Below are 16,773 nucleotides of genomic sequence, written 5' to 3' on the forward strand. Positions count from 1 at the left end.
GAACAAGCCTAGAAACATCTTGCTGGAAAATGGCGGAGAAAACAACTTTCTCTCAAGCATCCCTTTCATTTACGCTTCCAATTTCCTGTCAAATATGCCTTTGCAAAGTAAGCTAATGTGACGATACTGTTTGAGATAGTATCTGTTTATTTGTCTGGATTTTCAATTGAGCTTTATAGTTTTGTAAACACGAGTTGCGTGTTGTCGTCGGTCTTTTCAACCACCAAGCATGTCTGTTTTTCCCGTGTACATCGCTCAAACCACCGCAGTCTGTTCATAACAAGCTTCTAGGCGCGGCCTAGGGCCAGACCTAGTGTACATCTGTTAAACTAGATGAGAAAGGTTTAATATAGTTGTCCTGTATCACTATAGTGATTAGTAATACACTCTCTAGCATTTAATTTTTCTTTTCTTTTTAAAATACTGTAGTGTAGTGTAAAGTAAGTGACTACTGTATACATTTTTTTAAATCATCTATTTTTAATATTTTAAAATATATTTCTTGTGTGTTGTATATATTTCAAGTATGCTTTTTTCTACATGTTTAATTTCTCACTGGTTACAGTTCCACTTTGATCGGTTCTGAATGAAGGTGTCCCATTATTATTAATAGGGGTTAACTCTATTATTATTTTGCTTGTTTTAATTTTTAAAAACAAGTCTTTTTTTAACTATGATTTCAGGTAAAGGAGCCATTAGTTTGTCCAAACCAACATGTGTTCTGTACAAAGTGTATGCGAGTCTGGCTGCAACATAATCAACACTGCCCATCCTGCCGAATACCTATAACACCTGACACGCCCTGCAAACAGATAATAGGTAAAGTTAAAACAGAACTTAAAGTCTTTCTGGCTTATATCTGACTCCTCCCCCCCCCCCCCAACATGACTGAATTTCAGTGTATTTATATGCAATTTTATGTATTAACAAACTAGTTTAGCATTATATCATTGTGTATTATCATGTAAGTTATTATGGAAATAAATTGAAATAAAATGGAGCTTACTGATGTTCACGAAAACAATATAAATATATAGAAAAGAACTACTTTATTATGTTTTCTATAGGTGGTCCTTCTCCACCAAATAGCAATCATGCTAGGTTCTCTACACCAGCTATCAGAAAGGTCCGCTTTGAGATGATCTACAAAGAGTATGAGGTGAGATATGAAGCAATCATTTTTTTAATCAAATTTTTGGTGAATAAAATAACTAATATGTGACATTAAAATAGCATATTCTAAAAAAATATATTTTTTCAGGGGACAGTATATCTTTAACCAAAGAGGCCCAGATCATTATTGTTTATCCCGTGCACAAACAAAACATTTGCTTGCTTGTTGGTTTGCTCATTTGGTTAGATTTTGTAGAACTAGCAAAGGTTTTACTAGTGGTTAAAAAGCCATGCCAAGAATTTCCAAAATGTTGCTAGCCATAATATTACCTCACCATATTATCAAAATAGCTTGCCTATGAATGAAGTTTCCTAAATTGCTAAAAAAAAAACACCCCAAAAAACACACTTTTATTAATATTGATTTATAGATAGATGTTTATTTCATTATTATCTGCAAAGTTAACTTTAGCCTATAGATAACCATTATAAGTTTGTATAATACAAACACAACCATGTATGTACATATGTATATTTAAAATCAATTAATTAAAGTAACGTTTATTTCTCTTATCTTGTGCAGTAATCAACAGTTTTTATTCAATGAATAAAGAAGTGGGGAATCCCCAAATGCAAACATTTGCGAAGAGCTGCCTGAACCTTAAAGAAATGTATTTTATTTGTGGTTACAGTTATACCCAAACTGCCCCTCTTGTCTGCCCTATAGACCTCATGCTTAGTGACTATAATCGTCATTGGACACAGATAGCGTGGTAAATGATAATGATGATACATTTACGCGATCTATGAATCAGTTATCGCTGATGTACCATATTTAAAATATATGAGACAATATTGATTTTCTTTTCGTAGTCAAATCTGAATATGTTAGGGAAGTAACAACATTCTTTAAAATATTAATAATACTCTGTGTAGTCTACCAAAATAGTTTTGTAATGTGTAAAAAGGTGTGACTATGACCACACCCAACATTTTAAAAGGAATTAGTAGACCCCCTTATGGGACACCCTATTGAGGAGACATTTTCCTTTGAAACAAACAGTATATTATGTTTGAACAGGTATACTTCTTCATCGTCAAAAGTTCCACAATCAACAAATTGATTATTACCGAGCTAGGAGGCCTACTGGAAGAGTGAGCTACTTTTAAGTAGTGTCTGTGTGTAACAGTGGATGTGTGGACTAGTAAACCTCCCTACTTGCCCAACTTTGTTGGGTCCCAAAAAGATGTCCCAATTATATATACTAGATGGTACGCGAGCGAAGCGAGCGTACCATCTAGGTCGTGTCCACAGATGGTTCTCGAATACACAGTAATTTCAGCGTAAAAAATGTACGTACTGCAGGACTATTGTACATTGTCGTTTACAGAAACGAATAAATAGACACGATAATTTATGTAAAATTAGCACCCTGAGAATTAGGCCTTGTCTTAAAAATGAGTCCAATTTTTTTTTTATTTGAACTCATTTAAACAAACCCGATTTGTGTTTTGTATATAACATTAGAGTTAAGGGATGGGGAAGAGGATGGGAAAAACAATTTTTAAATATATTCTCTATCCAGTCAGTAAAGACATATTGTTTTAAATGTATTATAGGCCTATCAATAATATACCACTAAACACAGTAAAACATTTACGATTTATAATACTTTTTTTAAACTGTTCCTGTTATAGTCGATTGAAATAGTAAAGTACATGTAACGATACACCACTACCATGTTTATATTTTTTATAATTATTAATTAATACAAACGTTGAGAAGCAACTGTTAGTAATCTACCCACAGTCACAGTAATATTAATGTTCTTTGTATATTTTGTTTACAGTATATGTCTAAACAGTAAGAAAATTTCGATTCAAATGGCGACCAAAAATGGTTAATACGTACAGTATTTACAATATTGTCAAAGTATTGCAATACTATATATAAGTTTTATTCTCCAATGGCCCATAAATTTACCTACTTGTTTTAAACCAAGGGCTCATAAATTTATCTACAAACTGGGAGTCTGAGAAATTGGAATGTTCCATTCATCGCAAATCAATACATTTGTATAAACGTACATTAAATCTATTAAAATAGTATTTTTTAAAAGAAAATTGGCCTGTCTTCAACATTATGATACTGTACTCGAGCTGTTCAACCGGTTTTCAGCTATTAAAAACAATTATCGTGGGAGGAGATAGGAAAATGCGAAGCATCCTCGTATTATTGTGTGCAGGTATTTTTCATGAGGACATCCATTAGACAGTGTATACCACGATCGGAAAACACCCCTATTTGGGGCAAATCGTTGAACCTAAATTCGTTTTAATGGTCACTAATTATCTAACTCAATTTAATTAGTAAACAGGGTTACATCAGATGGTTAAAATCAGTACCGAAAGTACGAACCAACTTTATATACCATCGAGTAAAAATTCTAGAAATAAATTGTGATTTACCGAATTTTGCCCTTACGTAAATTTATATATAGATACTGTATTCTTACTATATTTACTGTTACTGTGTAAGAATAATATCAAAGTGCTTTTGTAACAAACTTGTACATTTATCTGTTGAATCGGAATCTGCCCAGAATTGAAAAATGGACACAAAAGTACAATATGGAGATAAATCAGACCTTCAATTTTTATAATTTAGTTAACATTGAACTGAGCAAATCTTTTTTTTTAATTAGGATGAAATCGCCAAGCTAAATGAAAAGGTAAAGTCACTTGAAGAGAAAAACTTAACCCTTGAAGATAGGCTAAAAGAGTATACCAAGGCAGCCTCCAGCCAGCCAGTTACCTTCCCTGCCAACACTAACAATTATAGTGAAAGTGATAAAAGCATGAAGCCTAGCAATTCAGAGACAAATTCAATTGAAAAAATGCCATCCCTTGTAAAGCTCACTAAAAATCTAGAAGTTGCAGCGGCTACCTATAAGCAAGTCAAATTGGATATGGATCATTTAAAACAGGTAAGAACTCCTCCAATCTCAACTGAGTACTGGTACCCTGAAAGTGGTTGTTTCCCCAAATGCAAAATTATAAAAAATTTCCTACTTTTCTCCAATCTTAATCTATATTAATATTATAAACCTATAAAAACCATTGAATCTAACAAAAAAAAGGTTAATTTTCTTTAATTCAAATCTTTTATTCTACTGGAACATACTGTAGAGCAGCGTTCCGCAAACTTTTTATTTCGAGGCCTAAAATCCTTTTCCCAGGACTAACCCGCAGCCCAACTACCCAGTTGCACCAATGTAATGAAGGCCCGATTGAAGATATAACAAGACTCCGTCACTCATACCTTAGCCCCTCCATGGTTGGGGCTGAGGTAAAAAAAATTCCAAAAATGTTATTAAGCCGCAGCCCATAGTTTGCGGCCCGAGAACATGGCTGGTTGATGCATGATTTGCCTTATACCTAGTAACATAGTGTATAATAATTTAGAGATGAAATTTATTATATATTTCTTTTGACTGGATTACATAGTACTCCTATTAAATTTTGAATATAATTTATGTAATGTAAACATTGTACAGTTTATTAACAAAGTTTACAAAATTGAAAATACATTTACAGAAGATATCTTATACTATAGCTGTGTTCATATGACTTATGCAGAGAGCTTTATGCCCTTGCATGTTACTGATGATAAGACCTTTTTACTATCACAAACTTGTTCTTCATCTACTTTTATACAGTACAACCCTACTTATTTAGGACACATCTATTCAGGGGACACTTTAACAAGAAACGTACAAGGGCCAGTATTATGTTTCAACACTATATATGGACAACCGCTATTCAGAGGATACTCCTAAGCTATTAATTAGGGAAACATTATAACATGGCCCAGAAGGTGTGCCCTTAATAATGAGGTTATATGTACAGTAGTATCCATTGAAAAGGTTGTTTTAATAATAAAGTTGTTGTTGTACGTTATTTTTGCATAAATGTCAATTGTCCAGTGTAAGTGACCATTTGCTATCTCCATCAATACATTTTTTTTTATTTCAATTACAATTCAACATTTCTTTGCCACCTACCTCCCATTAGGCACTTCATTAAATATGATAATTTATTTACAAGTCTACATAACTTATTAATAGTAAAAGCTAAAATCTTATTTTTAATTTAGAATCATCAATATTTGAAAGGGTTTCTTGACAAAGTCTGACAATATAATAGAAACGGCTGTTTTTTGCGTTGACGATGCATCGTGCAATATACCCGTGAGATTTCTTGGTGGCTCCTACAATTCACCTATTAGTCGAAATCTTATGACTTGGCTGTAAACCGGTTATGATTTTTCATAGATTTTCTTAATTATTGATGAGATCTTAACACCACTGAGCCAGATGATTGAATAAAGACATCAACAATGACATCAGTAAGACATCTTTAAATTAGTTTTGAGATATTAAAACAAATTTTCTTTCTCAAATAATGTTTGAAGTTTGATTTTTAATGAATATAAATTTGATTGTAGTACTTTTGGTTGTTATTGCTTTTTTAACCTATTTTTATTTAATCAATAAATAGATTAAAATGGAAGCTAATTATTTTGAATTTTAATGTAGATTTAAAAATTGTTAAGTTTTATCAATTTTTTGATGTAGTTAAAAATTCAGTGAGAGAACAAAATTATTTACTAATTTATTATAATTAATAATTCTAATAATATATTTAACTAGAAAGCCACTCCGAGAGGGCATACCTCCGCCTACTGTAAAATTCTCCTACATGAGATTTCTCCGGTAAAAAAAAAATATATATATTTGTGCGTGTTTTAATGCTGTTTGTGATTTAGGCTAATTTCATTACATACAAGCATGTGTACAGTATGCGAGTTTGGTGTAATGGTTATGTAACAAGCCTTTCAATTAACAATAGCTTCAGTCGACTAACAATAGAACAGCAACGCAAAAATCAAACGAGTGAATTTGAAAAGAAATAGGTTTTTTAAACTACCCGCATCAAAAAACGTGCACATTAAATCAGATTATGTTTTAAAATTACAAATCACAAATTATAACTCTTGCCTCTTGTTAAAAAATGAAGTTTTTTGGACAAGTAGTTCTCGAGAAAATGCAATTTCAGTTTACTTGTTACTTTAAGACTGCTCGCCGGCTTTTGAAAAATTCTGTCCTATCTTTTAACACTAGCAGGTCTAAAAAAGTATACTAAAAAGTGGTCCAGAATTGGGACTGTGGTCCCAAATGGTCCCAAAATTTAATGGAATGGTCCTTGACCACATATCTATATGTCTATTCATTTTGGTAAAGATCTTGTAATTACTTTTTGAGTAATCCTGCTAACAAACAAACACACGCTACCGATTACATATACCTCCTTGGCGGGGGTAAATAATTAATCCATAATAATGACTATAAAAGAGGAAGTTATTAATACAAAAATAACAATTACTTTAAAAATATTATTACCGGCGGTGCGGTATATGAAAAAATAATGATGTTGTTATTTAAATCCGCTGTAAATGTATATGCAAATTACAAAAAGTACATAGTATTAGTAATTTTCGATATTTTTGAAGAGTATTTTTATTCTACTGCTTCAGTGCTTGCTTTACAACTGTGCTTTAACACAATTTAGAATGTGACAGTGTTGCGGGCTAATTCTCATCTCATTGCTTGTAGTCTTTAGGCAAGACATTTTAAGTTTGCCTCTCTCCACCCAGGTTTACAAATGGGTACTTAGTTAGGTCAAACACAAATGCGCTGATTACCAGATGCAACTATGGGTTCCATACGTCTTTCATCAAACAGTGAACAGTTTAATAATATGAAACGCTTAAGCCTTGTCTACACTATCAAACTTTATGTGACAACAAAAATGTGATGTGCCCATACTGGACATGATGATGTCGTACCACTTATTTGGAAATATCAAGTGTTACCATATTTGGAAGAGAAGAGTTTGACATTATTTTAAGTGCAAGAATGACATATGCAGCTCAGTAATACAGTAGTATTATTTAAACCATCTCTACTTTCTTTTTGCAGTAATAAAGGAGGTGCTCAGAATATCCCTTTTTAAAAATGTATTTTTCTATGGAACTATCTATTTTTTTGGTGGACTCATTGAAAAATGAACAATAAAATTTGTTTTCTTAAGCTCTGTCTACACTATCAAACTAGTTTGACAACAAAAATGATGTGATGTGCCCAAATACAGTATGGTACTGATTATTGCTCAAATATGGTAATGATATGACATCATCATGTCCATATATGGGCACATAACTTCTTTTTGTCACATCAAGTTTGATAGTGTAGACAGGGCTTTATTAAGCTTTACAGACTTTAAACATGTAACTGTATGTACTGTGTAGTATGGCCTAGATCTGTGGCACAGCACAACACTTTGCACTGACTAGGTCATAGAATATATTTTTATATCATGTACTTTACGCTATAATTAGTAATGATGATTATAATAGATATTGACATGTTTGACAATATTCTCTTTATTGCATAGTGATATGTCAGGCTTGATTGCTTTTAATGGTCAAATACACAATTCTGCAGATGCTGTATGTTTCTTGCAAATGTTTAGGCTAAACCATTACATACAATATTTCATTTACTTAGAAATCAATCAGGTAATACTGTACAGTTCCCAAAGTATCCCAGAATTATTGTCTCGTTATTTTCATAATATAATTTAATGATATATTAAAAGAAATGATGATGATGGTATGAGGGATGGTTCCCACTTGAGGGCATGGCTCGGGATGATACCATTATTTAATAGTGGTGCTATTTGGTTTTCTTCTTTTCGTAAATGTATTCCTATCTTCAGAGAAAGAGTGAGAGGCTATTGTAGTCAGTTTAAATGTCACTTAGTGGACTATCAACACGGTTGTTTTAAGTTATTTGAAGATATTTTGTGAAACACCTTTTAAAAATCCCTTTTTAGAAAAAAAATTATAATTTAAGTATTATAAATGTTACTGTATTTTAACTTTAAATTTGGTTAATGTTATTGCACCTTTTAATACTTCAGACAGATACAATTTATGCTACTACAATAGATGGGCATTTGTACCTGTTAGTGTTACATTTTAACAAAACCCTTATTTAATAAAAACAAAAAAATCTTCTTTCTTTTTAAAGTAAAGTACCTTACTACTACTATAATAGTTCCTCGTTTAAAAAAGGGCTAAACTCAAATTAGGAACCCACCACTACATTTTGACCATTGGTTTTGTATTGTACAATACGTATGTGTACACATGTACTTGTTCTTGTTGAAATATCAATTATTTATTTACTGTATACTGCCCTCTCTTTTCAAATAAGCAAAACTTTAGTAAAATAAAGTACCCTATACTGTACAGTAATTCATTTTTTTTTTCTCAGTTACAGTACCTACACTGTAGTTGATCATGAATTAAATTTAAAAGAAAATATAGACCAATGTGTATGAGTTTTCTCCATTTAAACACCCCTTCAATGAAAAATATTTCAATTGTGGACAGTGGTGTAACTGATGCGCGCTCACTGGCTCACAGAGCATGAGTAGTCTCAATGCAATTGGTTCCTTGATACAGATACAGTAGGCCCTGTAGACCTTGAAGAAAAGGGCCGGCAATTTTTCTTTGAAGGATTCCACAGTTTTTAAAGAAATGATATTATATGGTAATTAAATTAAATTTGTATAAACCTAGATTGTTGTTTCTGAACTGATGCAAAACACTATATACAGGGTAAAGTCCCAATTTTCAAAGGACACCTCTGTGGATTTTTCTATGAAATGAATGAACTCTAATGTAATACTAAACACTGTAGATGTACGTGTAGAACCTAGAATCTGGCCTCTAGATGAACTTGTGCATGGTAAATTGGACCCTGGACGAAAACTAAAGTGTTTAGAACAAGTTTAGAAGGAAACATCATGGGCCACCACCCTAGCTGCTGTAATTTTGTATGGCTTAGTCCAGGTCTCATGCATACCATATAAAAGATAGTCCTGGATTAGTTAGTCCAAGACTGGATAGTCCTGGACTAAAGTTGGTCCAGGACTATTAGATAGTCCCCTTTTATGAATACAGGCCTTAGTGATTTTATAAAAACAAGACACACACACATTATAGAATTTTGTGAGTTAATATTGAAAACCTACTGTACATACTGCATCAGTAACGCGGGTAGTACAGTCACAAACATTTTGTGTCATTTTGTCGCATTTGTTAATTTGCCCGATACGTATTGTATCGTAAAAAGTTGTTATGTTTAAAGTCATTCAAGTATGTCTGGTCTTCCAATTAATTAGAACATCCCTTCTCTTCAGGGAAGGAGAAAAGCTAAAAATACCCTCACTTTTGTACTTGAAATATTGTTGTTTATGGTTTGGCCTTGGGCAGATCTTGCTTGAAGGTGTCAAAAAGCATTTTTTCTAACAATTTTTTCAATAGTATAAAAGTATGTGACATAGCATTCTTCCTATGACACTTTAAATGTTGTTTTTTTTCAGTTGTCGATAAATGAAAATAATTTACACGAAATATTGGAATATAATAATAAGTATAAACTTCCTCATATCGTACAACTACTCATAACAAATTTTCTCAACTTTCTATCATCTAAAAGTCGTAGTTAGTCATGTCTCGGGTCACATTCTATGGTCACCGTACAGATAGGCTACTACATCAGTACTTCTATGAATGGATGACTAGTTGGTGACAAGAACGCTAGTTGGTCATACCCAGTACCGTTTTGATTTTACGATCTTTCGGGAAACCACCTCACGACATTAAACCAAAGAGATTAGAGAGTAAACTACAATCATATTAGCTAATTAAGTGATTCACCATAAAGGTACCATGGAATATGACTGCATCTATTGGCCAATCAGTTAAATGACACTCCCTAAACCATTCAGGTACTGAAACTTATGCAAAAATGTACCAACAAACTATTGGCAATTAGGTCATTATTTTCAAAGCATTCACAAAAAAAAATATTTGTAAACTTATGGCAGCAACTAGACTAGGCCTATAGCTAGAGCTATGTTCGTATTAAGTTACGTTACTGGAAAAAACTAACCTAAAGACCATTGCATTGCTTTCCTTTTATCATAATTTACCATAAAACATACATTTAAGACAAGGAATGACCTGGTTTAATATTTTTAAAGTAATATGCATTATTTTTACAAAACGTCAAAAGGTATAGGGAATAGGACTTCACATTTTTATCTTGTAAACAAATCCAAAATTGGAAAGTAGGTTAAAAATAAAATTATAAACATCCAATTTAAACCCACTCTGTCAGTTCTTCACGCCAACAAAATTAATATGTGTTAAATTGCAATTTAAAGAATTACATTGGCGTGTCATACAAATATAATATTGTAGAGGAACAGAACTAACTAGTTTAAATATGCCGAGATTTTAATTACGGCCATTTTACCTTTTAACCCAAACGTATCAGGAAGATACCTCAAACACACTAGATTTAGGACACAATCTATATTTCTATACATATCAGATATCGGAGAAGTGTGGCCGTCAATCGCGGCTAATTTTGATCAGGATTGTTCACAATGTTTAACTATATAAAAAAGGTGTTAAACTTATTCAACATGATAACGAAAAAGCTGGCTTATGTTTAGAAAACCCACGACTAATAGTAGATTTAAATTGCATTGAAACGCGCAACATCCACTGGGACCGTAGCATAGTGCCAAGTAACCATCAATCTCAAGGACACGATATTCTATTGTCTACAAAAAAAAAAAATCTATCTGCTGTTTTCTTACTTGTGACTCGTTGGTATGTTGTTATAATTAGGATTATAAGTCACTTGTGTTGTTAACAACTAACAATTTATTTTGTTTGTCTGTCAATGAGGTGTTGAGATATTCGGTCTTTGTTAATATCTATCATAATTTTAAGTGAATAAAAGAGGACAGATTTATTTATATGTTTTTATATTAAATAATTTTGATTTATGATTTTTATTTGATCCATTTTTAACAATTCAAAATACACAGGTACAGTAAATCAAATCTAATCATGGGAATATCGTAATATTAATTATAATATTTTATATTATGCCCATTCACTACGTAGTCTAATGGTCAATTTATTCTTAGTATTAGTATGCACCAGTAGTAGCCACTGAGATGTAAAGTCCACTACAAGGGACTGAATCTCAGGGTCAATTAACTCCTTTCTTTAACCATTTTTTAAGCCTCTTCTATGTCAACACAGTTTCAGAGAATCACCTAATTTGCTGTTATTTATAAATGACAATAACAGCTATTTTTTAAGCTATAACATATTCTATTTTTAATACACAATTTTCGATTTGTATTTAAGTGTATTTCTGAATACAAATACTGTATAATACAATAGAATTATTAGTTGTCCTAAAAGGTTCATTTATTATTTTACCTTTATACATTTTTTTTTATTTCAGGTGTAATTAATACTAATAATAATTCATTTTTTATTTTTTAGGTGAACTTTAAATTAAGAGATGAAAACTCTCAACTTCTGAGAGATAATGGACGACTGAAGCATGAAATTGTGAGCCAATCACCAAAAAAGTAAGTAATCATGTGACAGGTAGGAGTGGTGGAAATACTTTTGCTTTGCAATGACCTACGTCATGGTCATTCATGGACACATGTGTCGACGTCGGGACGTTCTTCCTCACTCAGTTAATACAACAACCAACATGTGCTAGGTCGTCTGAAATCAAGAGCCCGCTATATGGACGAAATGTTGAACATGCTCCTCCCTACCTAATGCCGTATCCACGAACCATGTTCGCACACTTTCACATCAATCTACAACTTGGGTTACCCCCTTACCCCCGGCCTATAGACACTATACTAAGGGTTTCTTTTAAGTGTACACAAGTATATTGTGACCGTATGGAGCAGTGTAAGGGCGTGTGGCGCAGTGTGTGGGACGTTGACACAAGACAAAACTTTGCGTTGATTACTACAGTAGGTGCATTATGGGAGTATGTTTCCATACGTGTTTGATCCATGATTGGGTAATAATGTTCAGCTCTTAGAGGTTTCACAAGGCGCTATATAAATCCAGGATGTTATTAAATTATGTACACTGGACTGACAATTAAGCCTGGTTTCCATAAAATCGCTACACGACAGAGCGTAGCGATTCTATGGAAACGCTAGAATTTATCGGGGATCTAGTACGTGAGCGCTAAATATTCTTTGGTACGCGTATACGATTCATCGCCGACACAATCGGCAAAGTTGAACAAGGTTGAACTTTGCCGATTTGACTGCGATGAATCGGGGAGCCTTCCCGATTGCGTCGGCTACATCTGCGTGTGTAGCGATTTTAATGGAAACGCTGTAGCGATTTTAATGGAAACCAGGCTTTACAGTATAAGTGCCGGCGATGAATCGTATACGCGTACCAAAGAATATTTAGCGCTCGCGTACTAGATCCCCGATAAATTCTAGCGTTTCCATAGAATCGCTACGCTCTGTCGTGTAGCGATTTTATAGAAACCAGGCTTTAAGGGCTCAGGAGTTCTACAGTATTTGACTTGTGATAATTTTTCCTTCTCAAATTATTAGAAAAACCAAACAGGTTTAAAAGCAGAAAAGAAATAGAAATGAGATATCAGATAAGATAAGAGTGGGAGACAGTGAAGGGCATTGGTCGCCAACATCCTTCACATTTTAACATCTGGTTTTCTAACATAAACCTCTTTATCCAAACTGCCATCATCTTTTAGAAAAACCTTTCAAACCATTTATTATTCATGTTCCTTAACTCTGTTACCACCGTCACGAACTTAATGTACTACTTGTTTCGTAATCAATTATTCAATCGAAGATTTTGGGAAATTGAATTTTGGAGTTTATTCTTACATTGTATCATTAAATAGATACTGGGAATAAAGCCCATGGGACTATGTATAAACTTACAGCCATTTGAAACGCCTTATAGCGGATCATATCCTTTCAATATTTATGAGTTCTAAGCGTAGTAAATTCTGTCAATTCTATTAAAAACTGTACTTTTTCAATTTCGTTAGGGATACATTGTCTCAAAATAGTTTAAGCATTTAATAGATAGAAAGTTGATTAAACCAATCACAAAATGATATGAATGTTTTTGCTATTTACTGTATTTTCTAATTCCTTGTTGGTAAACAACTCCATTCCCAAATATTTGTTGATGTACAACAAACTAAAATAGAGCATCTTTTGTATTTGTGTTTTTGTTTATCTTGTAAACAAGATTGCCACATTTAAGAAGGATAGTGCTAACAAGTTTTAACAGATTGACTAAAAAAAACTTGTAGATCATCATGTTGAGTTACTAGTTTTTGGTGTGTTTTTTTTATCAATGTTAAAAAGCAGTGGTTCAAAACTAGAGATCTAAAATACAATACAATTTGGTGGCACCACTGACATCAAAGCATAGTAAATAATAATAAATAATACTGATTATACTGTATTGTGTAATAACTTTCTTAATATAGAGCTTTGATTTAATAAATCGTAATAAAAAATCTGGTTAATAAATTTTAAATAGCTTGTTAATAAAGTTTTTAAATATCTGGTTATAAATATTTTTTATAGAGCCATGAACCTAAGGTCTTTAAATATCTGGTCAACAAGGTTTTTAAATTATAAATAGCTGATTATGAAATAAATTTTTTTTTTCCTTGTAATACCCTATACCATGCTGTGTAACTAACTATTGTAGCAAGTCAAGTGATGTATTTGCTATCGACAGTAAATATTAAGAAGGGTTGTATTGTAGGTATCTTTATTATACTTGAAAGTCTAAAATTAAAGACTTAGACCTAAATTAGTTATTTATAACAACAGTATGGTATACAGAGCCACTTGTGTTTGCTAACGGTTTAATGTAGTCTTTTGTTCTACTACCATAGTCTTACTGTTTTTGTTTTGTAGATTATCATGTCCACTTGATCTAATCTAATCTTATCATTATCCCTGTACATGGGGATTTAAATTAACATATAGTTGTGGAGAATTAACAGCTAGGTCTATCTGTTTATAATAGTTTAGAAGATTTCAACTTCCCACTGTTTCTATGTTTATTGATTTCATTCAGACGTTACTACCAAAAGCTAATGTGTGTACAAATTCTTAGATGAATTAAAAGACAAATAGCATATACTTTGTAAATAAGTAGCTACTTCTTAAGTCACTTGTTTTTGGGTTGACAATAGTCCCCAGACAGAGACTTAGTGACTTTAGAACATTAGAATAAAGCCTCATGGGATAAGAACAATATCGACTTAAGGCAATTGCATAGGATTGTTTACATCTTGCGGACAATAGATGAAATTGTTCTGCCCGATCAGTGTAAACATTCGTCAGATATGAGCATAAGTGCCTGGATTGGAAAAATATCGTGCATAATTTACAAGTTTTTATTGTGTTAAATTAGTTTAAACACTTGCTTTATTTGACAACAATGAAATCACTTGTTCAAGTTCTTTGCCCCTTGTCAGAAAAAAGAAATAGTAATAGTAAAATCTGTAAAATGGACATGAAAGAACTGTTCACTTACACCAGAGGTGTTCGTTAATGAGATAGCCAATGACCGATAGCGTACCAAACTGTTTTTAGTGTAACATGTTTGAAAGTTTGTAGGGTTTACCGAAATGACCTCACAATATTCAGGCCATTTTATTGTAATTATTATATATGTTTCATTAAATTATTTAAAATAAAATATGTTCAGTTATTTTGTATAGAAATTTTATTTAACAAAAAACGTTTCATATGTCCACTTAGGAAAGTCAGAGACTCCCTGTGAAAGTAAATTATCAATAAACTCTACATATTGAAGAATAGGAAAAACAAACAAATAGTTAAAAGCCTAAACATTTTGTTCCTTTTGACACTTTATAATAATTTAGTTTTATATCATTCAATTTAAATTTAAGATATGAGAGATTCACAGCTGCTGCACAACACAACAGATTACTGCAGTCAGAGAAGCAGATTAAGCAGCTAAGAAAAGCTCTGGAGAGATCTGACAACTACATAGAAGAACTTGAACAAACTTTGAAGAGGGGGTCAATAAATGCCAACGAAAGTTGCAGCAAGACAGAAGCTATGGGTAAGTTTAGATTAAATTTTTAGAATGACCATTTTGCCCAAAACAGAAAAATATGGAAACAAATTGTAGAAAGTGCAATGTTGAAGTGGAAAACGTGGAGACTCTGCAGTAGATTAATTGTCGATGTTGGTTTTATTTCCTAATTAATTTATGTCTGATAAATTCATATTTTAGGAGATGTTTTATATTCACAAAATACCAGTCTTTCAAGTTCAGGAGAAAGGAGCTTAGAAAATTCATCGTTTCTTGAAAAGCCAAGTCCAATCACTCCATCTTCTGGGATCAGTAAGATGTCTATAACTGGAGAGCGTCAGGCAGGAGATAGTCCGACTATCTCAAAGATGTATGGAGATGGTCCAACTACATCAAGAATGTCTGGAGATGGTTCGACTATCTCAAGGATGACTGCAGGGGGTTCGACTATCTCAAGGATGCCGTTTAACAGGCAGTTAAACTTTGAAACAGGAATGGCGGTATTTTCTGATGAAAAAAACAATGCAACTTTTGATAACTTGGACTACACACTGACTGACGAACTATCAGATTGCGCAAAGTTAATGGAGGAAGCTGCGCATCGTTTAAGTACAAGAAAAGAACTTAGTTTGGAATTTTTAGAGAGTGGCACTTCTTCAGTAGGGAAAGGAGATCATGCCTCAAATAGAAATAAGTCGAGGAATGTACCGTCTGTTGGTTCGTATCGTTCAAAGGAAGATTTTAAACTTGAAGAATTTCTTCCTGGTTGCTTATCAGGTATTACTTCTGATGGTTCTTCAGACCTATCGTTATCAACTAGTTTAAGTAATAGTGATGGAACCAATAAACATCACCAAAGCAAGAAAGACAACCATGTGGTTTCTACAACCAAAGAGTGTGGTTTCACTTCTAGCGTATTGCATGCCAACAAACCAAGAAGCACATATTCTTATGACAACCTTAGTGATGCCACTCCATCAACATCTGGTGTGTCTTCAGCGGAAAGGAGATCACTTGGCGAGTCACAGACATTGCAAATGGATGAAAATGGCGGCTTAAAAAGAAAGGCTGGGGAAGGTTACAGGTATGGATTGAACAGTCCAAGTAAAACTACAAAATCAGAATAACAAGAACGATTTTCCATTTTATTTTTTAACTTTGAATTTTAGTTTCTGTAGGAACGTTAACAAGTTAAATTGTCTTTAAAATGTTTTAACAACTATTGCAATATTAGCACTTTTTCTTGTTTCTCACTCACATCATCTAATAATTATAATAATAACAGGCATTTTGATAAAACATCCATGTAATTTATGAACAATTTTGTAATAATAAATCTATTTATTGTAACGTAATAATATTTTTGTTTTTAGTGTTTCTATTTGGTGTTTTTATGTACATTTGCTAATCGAATTTATATTATATTAATCTTTTTATTTATTTATTTTTTTCCATTATTTAAGATCGGCATCTCGAAGTCCCGTTTTACAGTCCAAAAAGTGTTTTTAAAAGTAAAAATTATGCGGTTTTTGCCGCGATGTCTTTTCTTG

General features: G+C 32.6%; 1 protein-coding gene across 2 annotated transcripts in view; it reads left to right on the forward strand.

The window, feature by feature from the left end:
- Positions 1-16,525, forward strand: part of LOC140049940 (uncharacterized) — a 31,072-nt gene extending 14,547 nt beyond the window's left edge. The window contains exons 1-7 of one of the 2 annotated variants that reach the window (XM_072094891.1): positions 25-107; positions 684-819; positions 1,068-1,159; positions 3,819-4,100; positions 11,618-11,706; positions 15,075-15,250; positions 15,425-16,525. In XM_072094891.1, the coding sequence (XP_071950992.1) occupies positions 30-107; positions 684-819; positions 1,068-1,159; positions 3,819-4,100; positions 11,618-11,706; positions 15,075-15,250; positions 15,425-16,350 (1,779 nt within the window). In that variant the 5' untranslated portion in view covers positions 25-29 and the 3' untranslated portion in view covers positions 16,351-16,525. Of the gene's footprint in view, positions 1-24; positions 108-683; positions 820-1,067; positions 1,160-3,818; positions 4,101-11,617; positions 11,707-15,074; positions 15,251-15,424 lie in introns of those variants that run through there. The other variant, XM_072094892.1, reaches the window with a different exon arrangement.
- Positions 16,526-16,773: the final 248 nt, after the last annotated feature.

Source organism: Antedon mediterranea, chromosome 5 (genome assembly GCF_964355755.1).
Source record: "Antedon mediterranea chromosome 5, ecAntMedi1.1, whole genome shotgun sequence".
Classification (NCBI taxonomy): Eukaryota; Metazoa; Echinodermata; class Crinoidea; order Comatulida; family Antedonidae; genus Antedon; species Antedon mediterranea.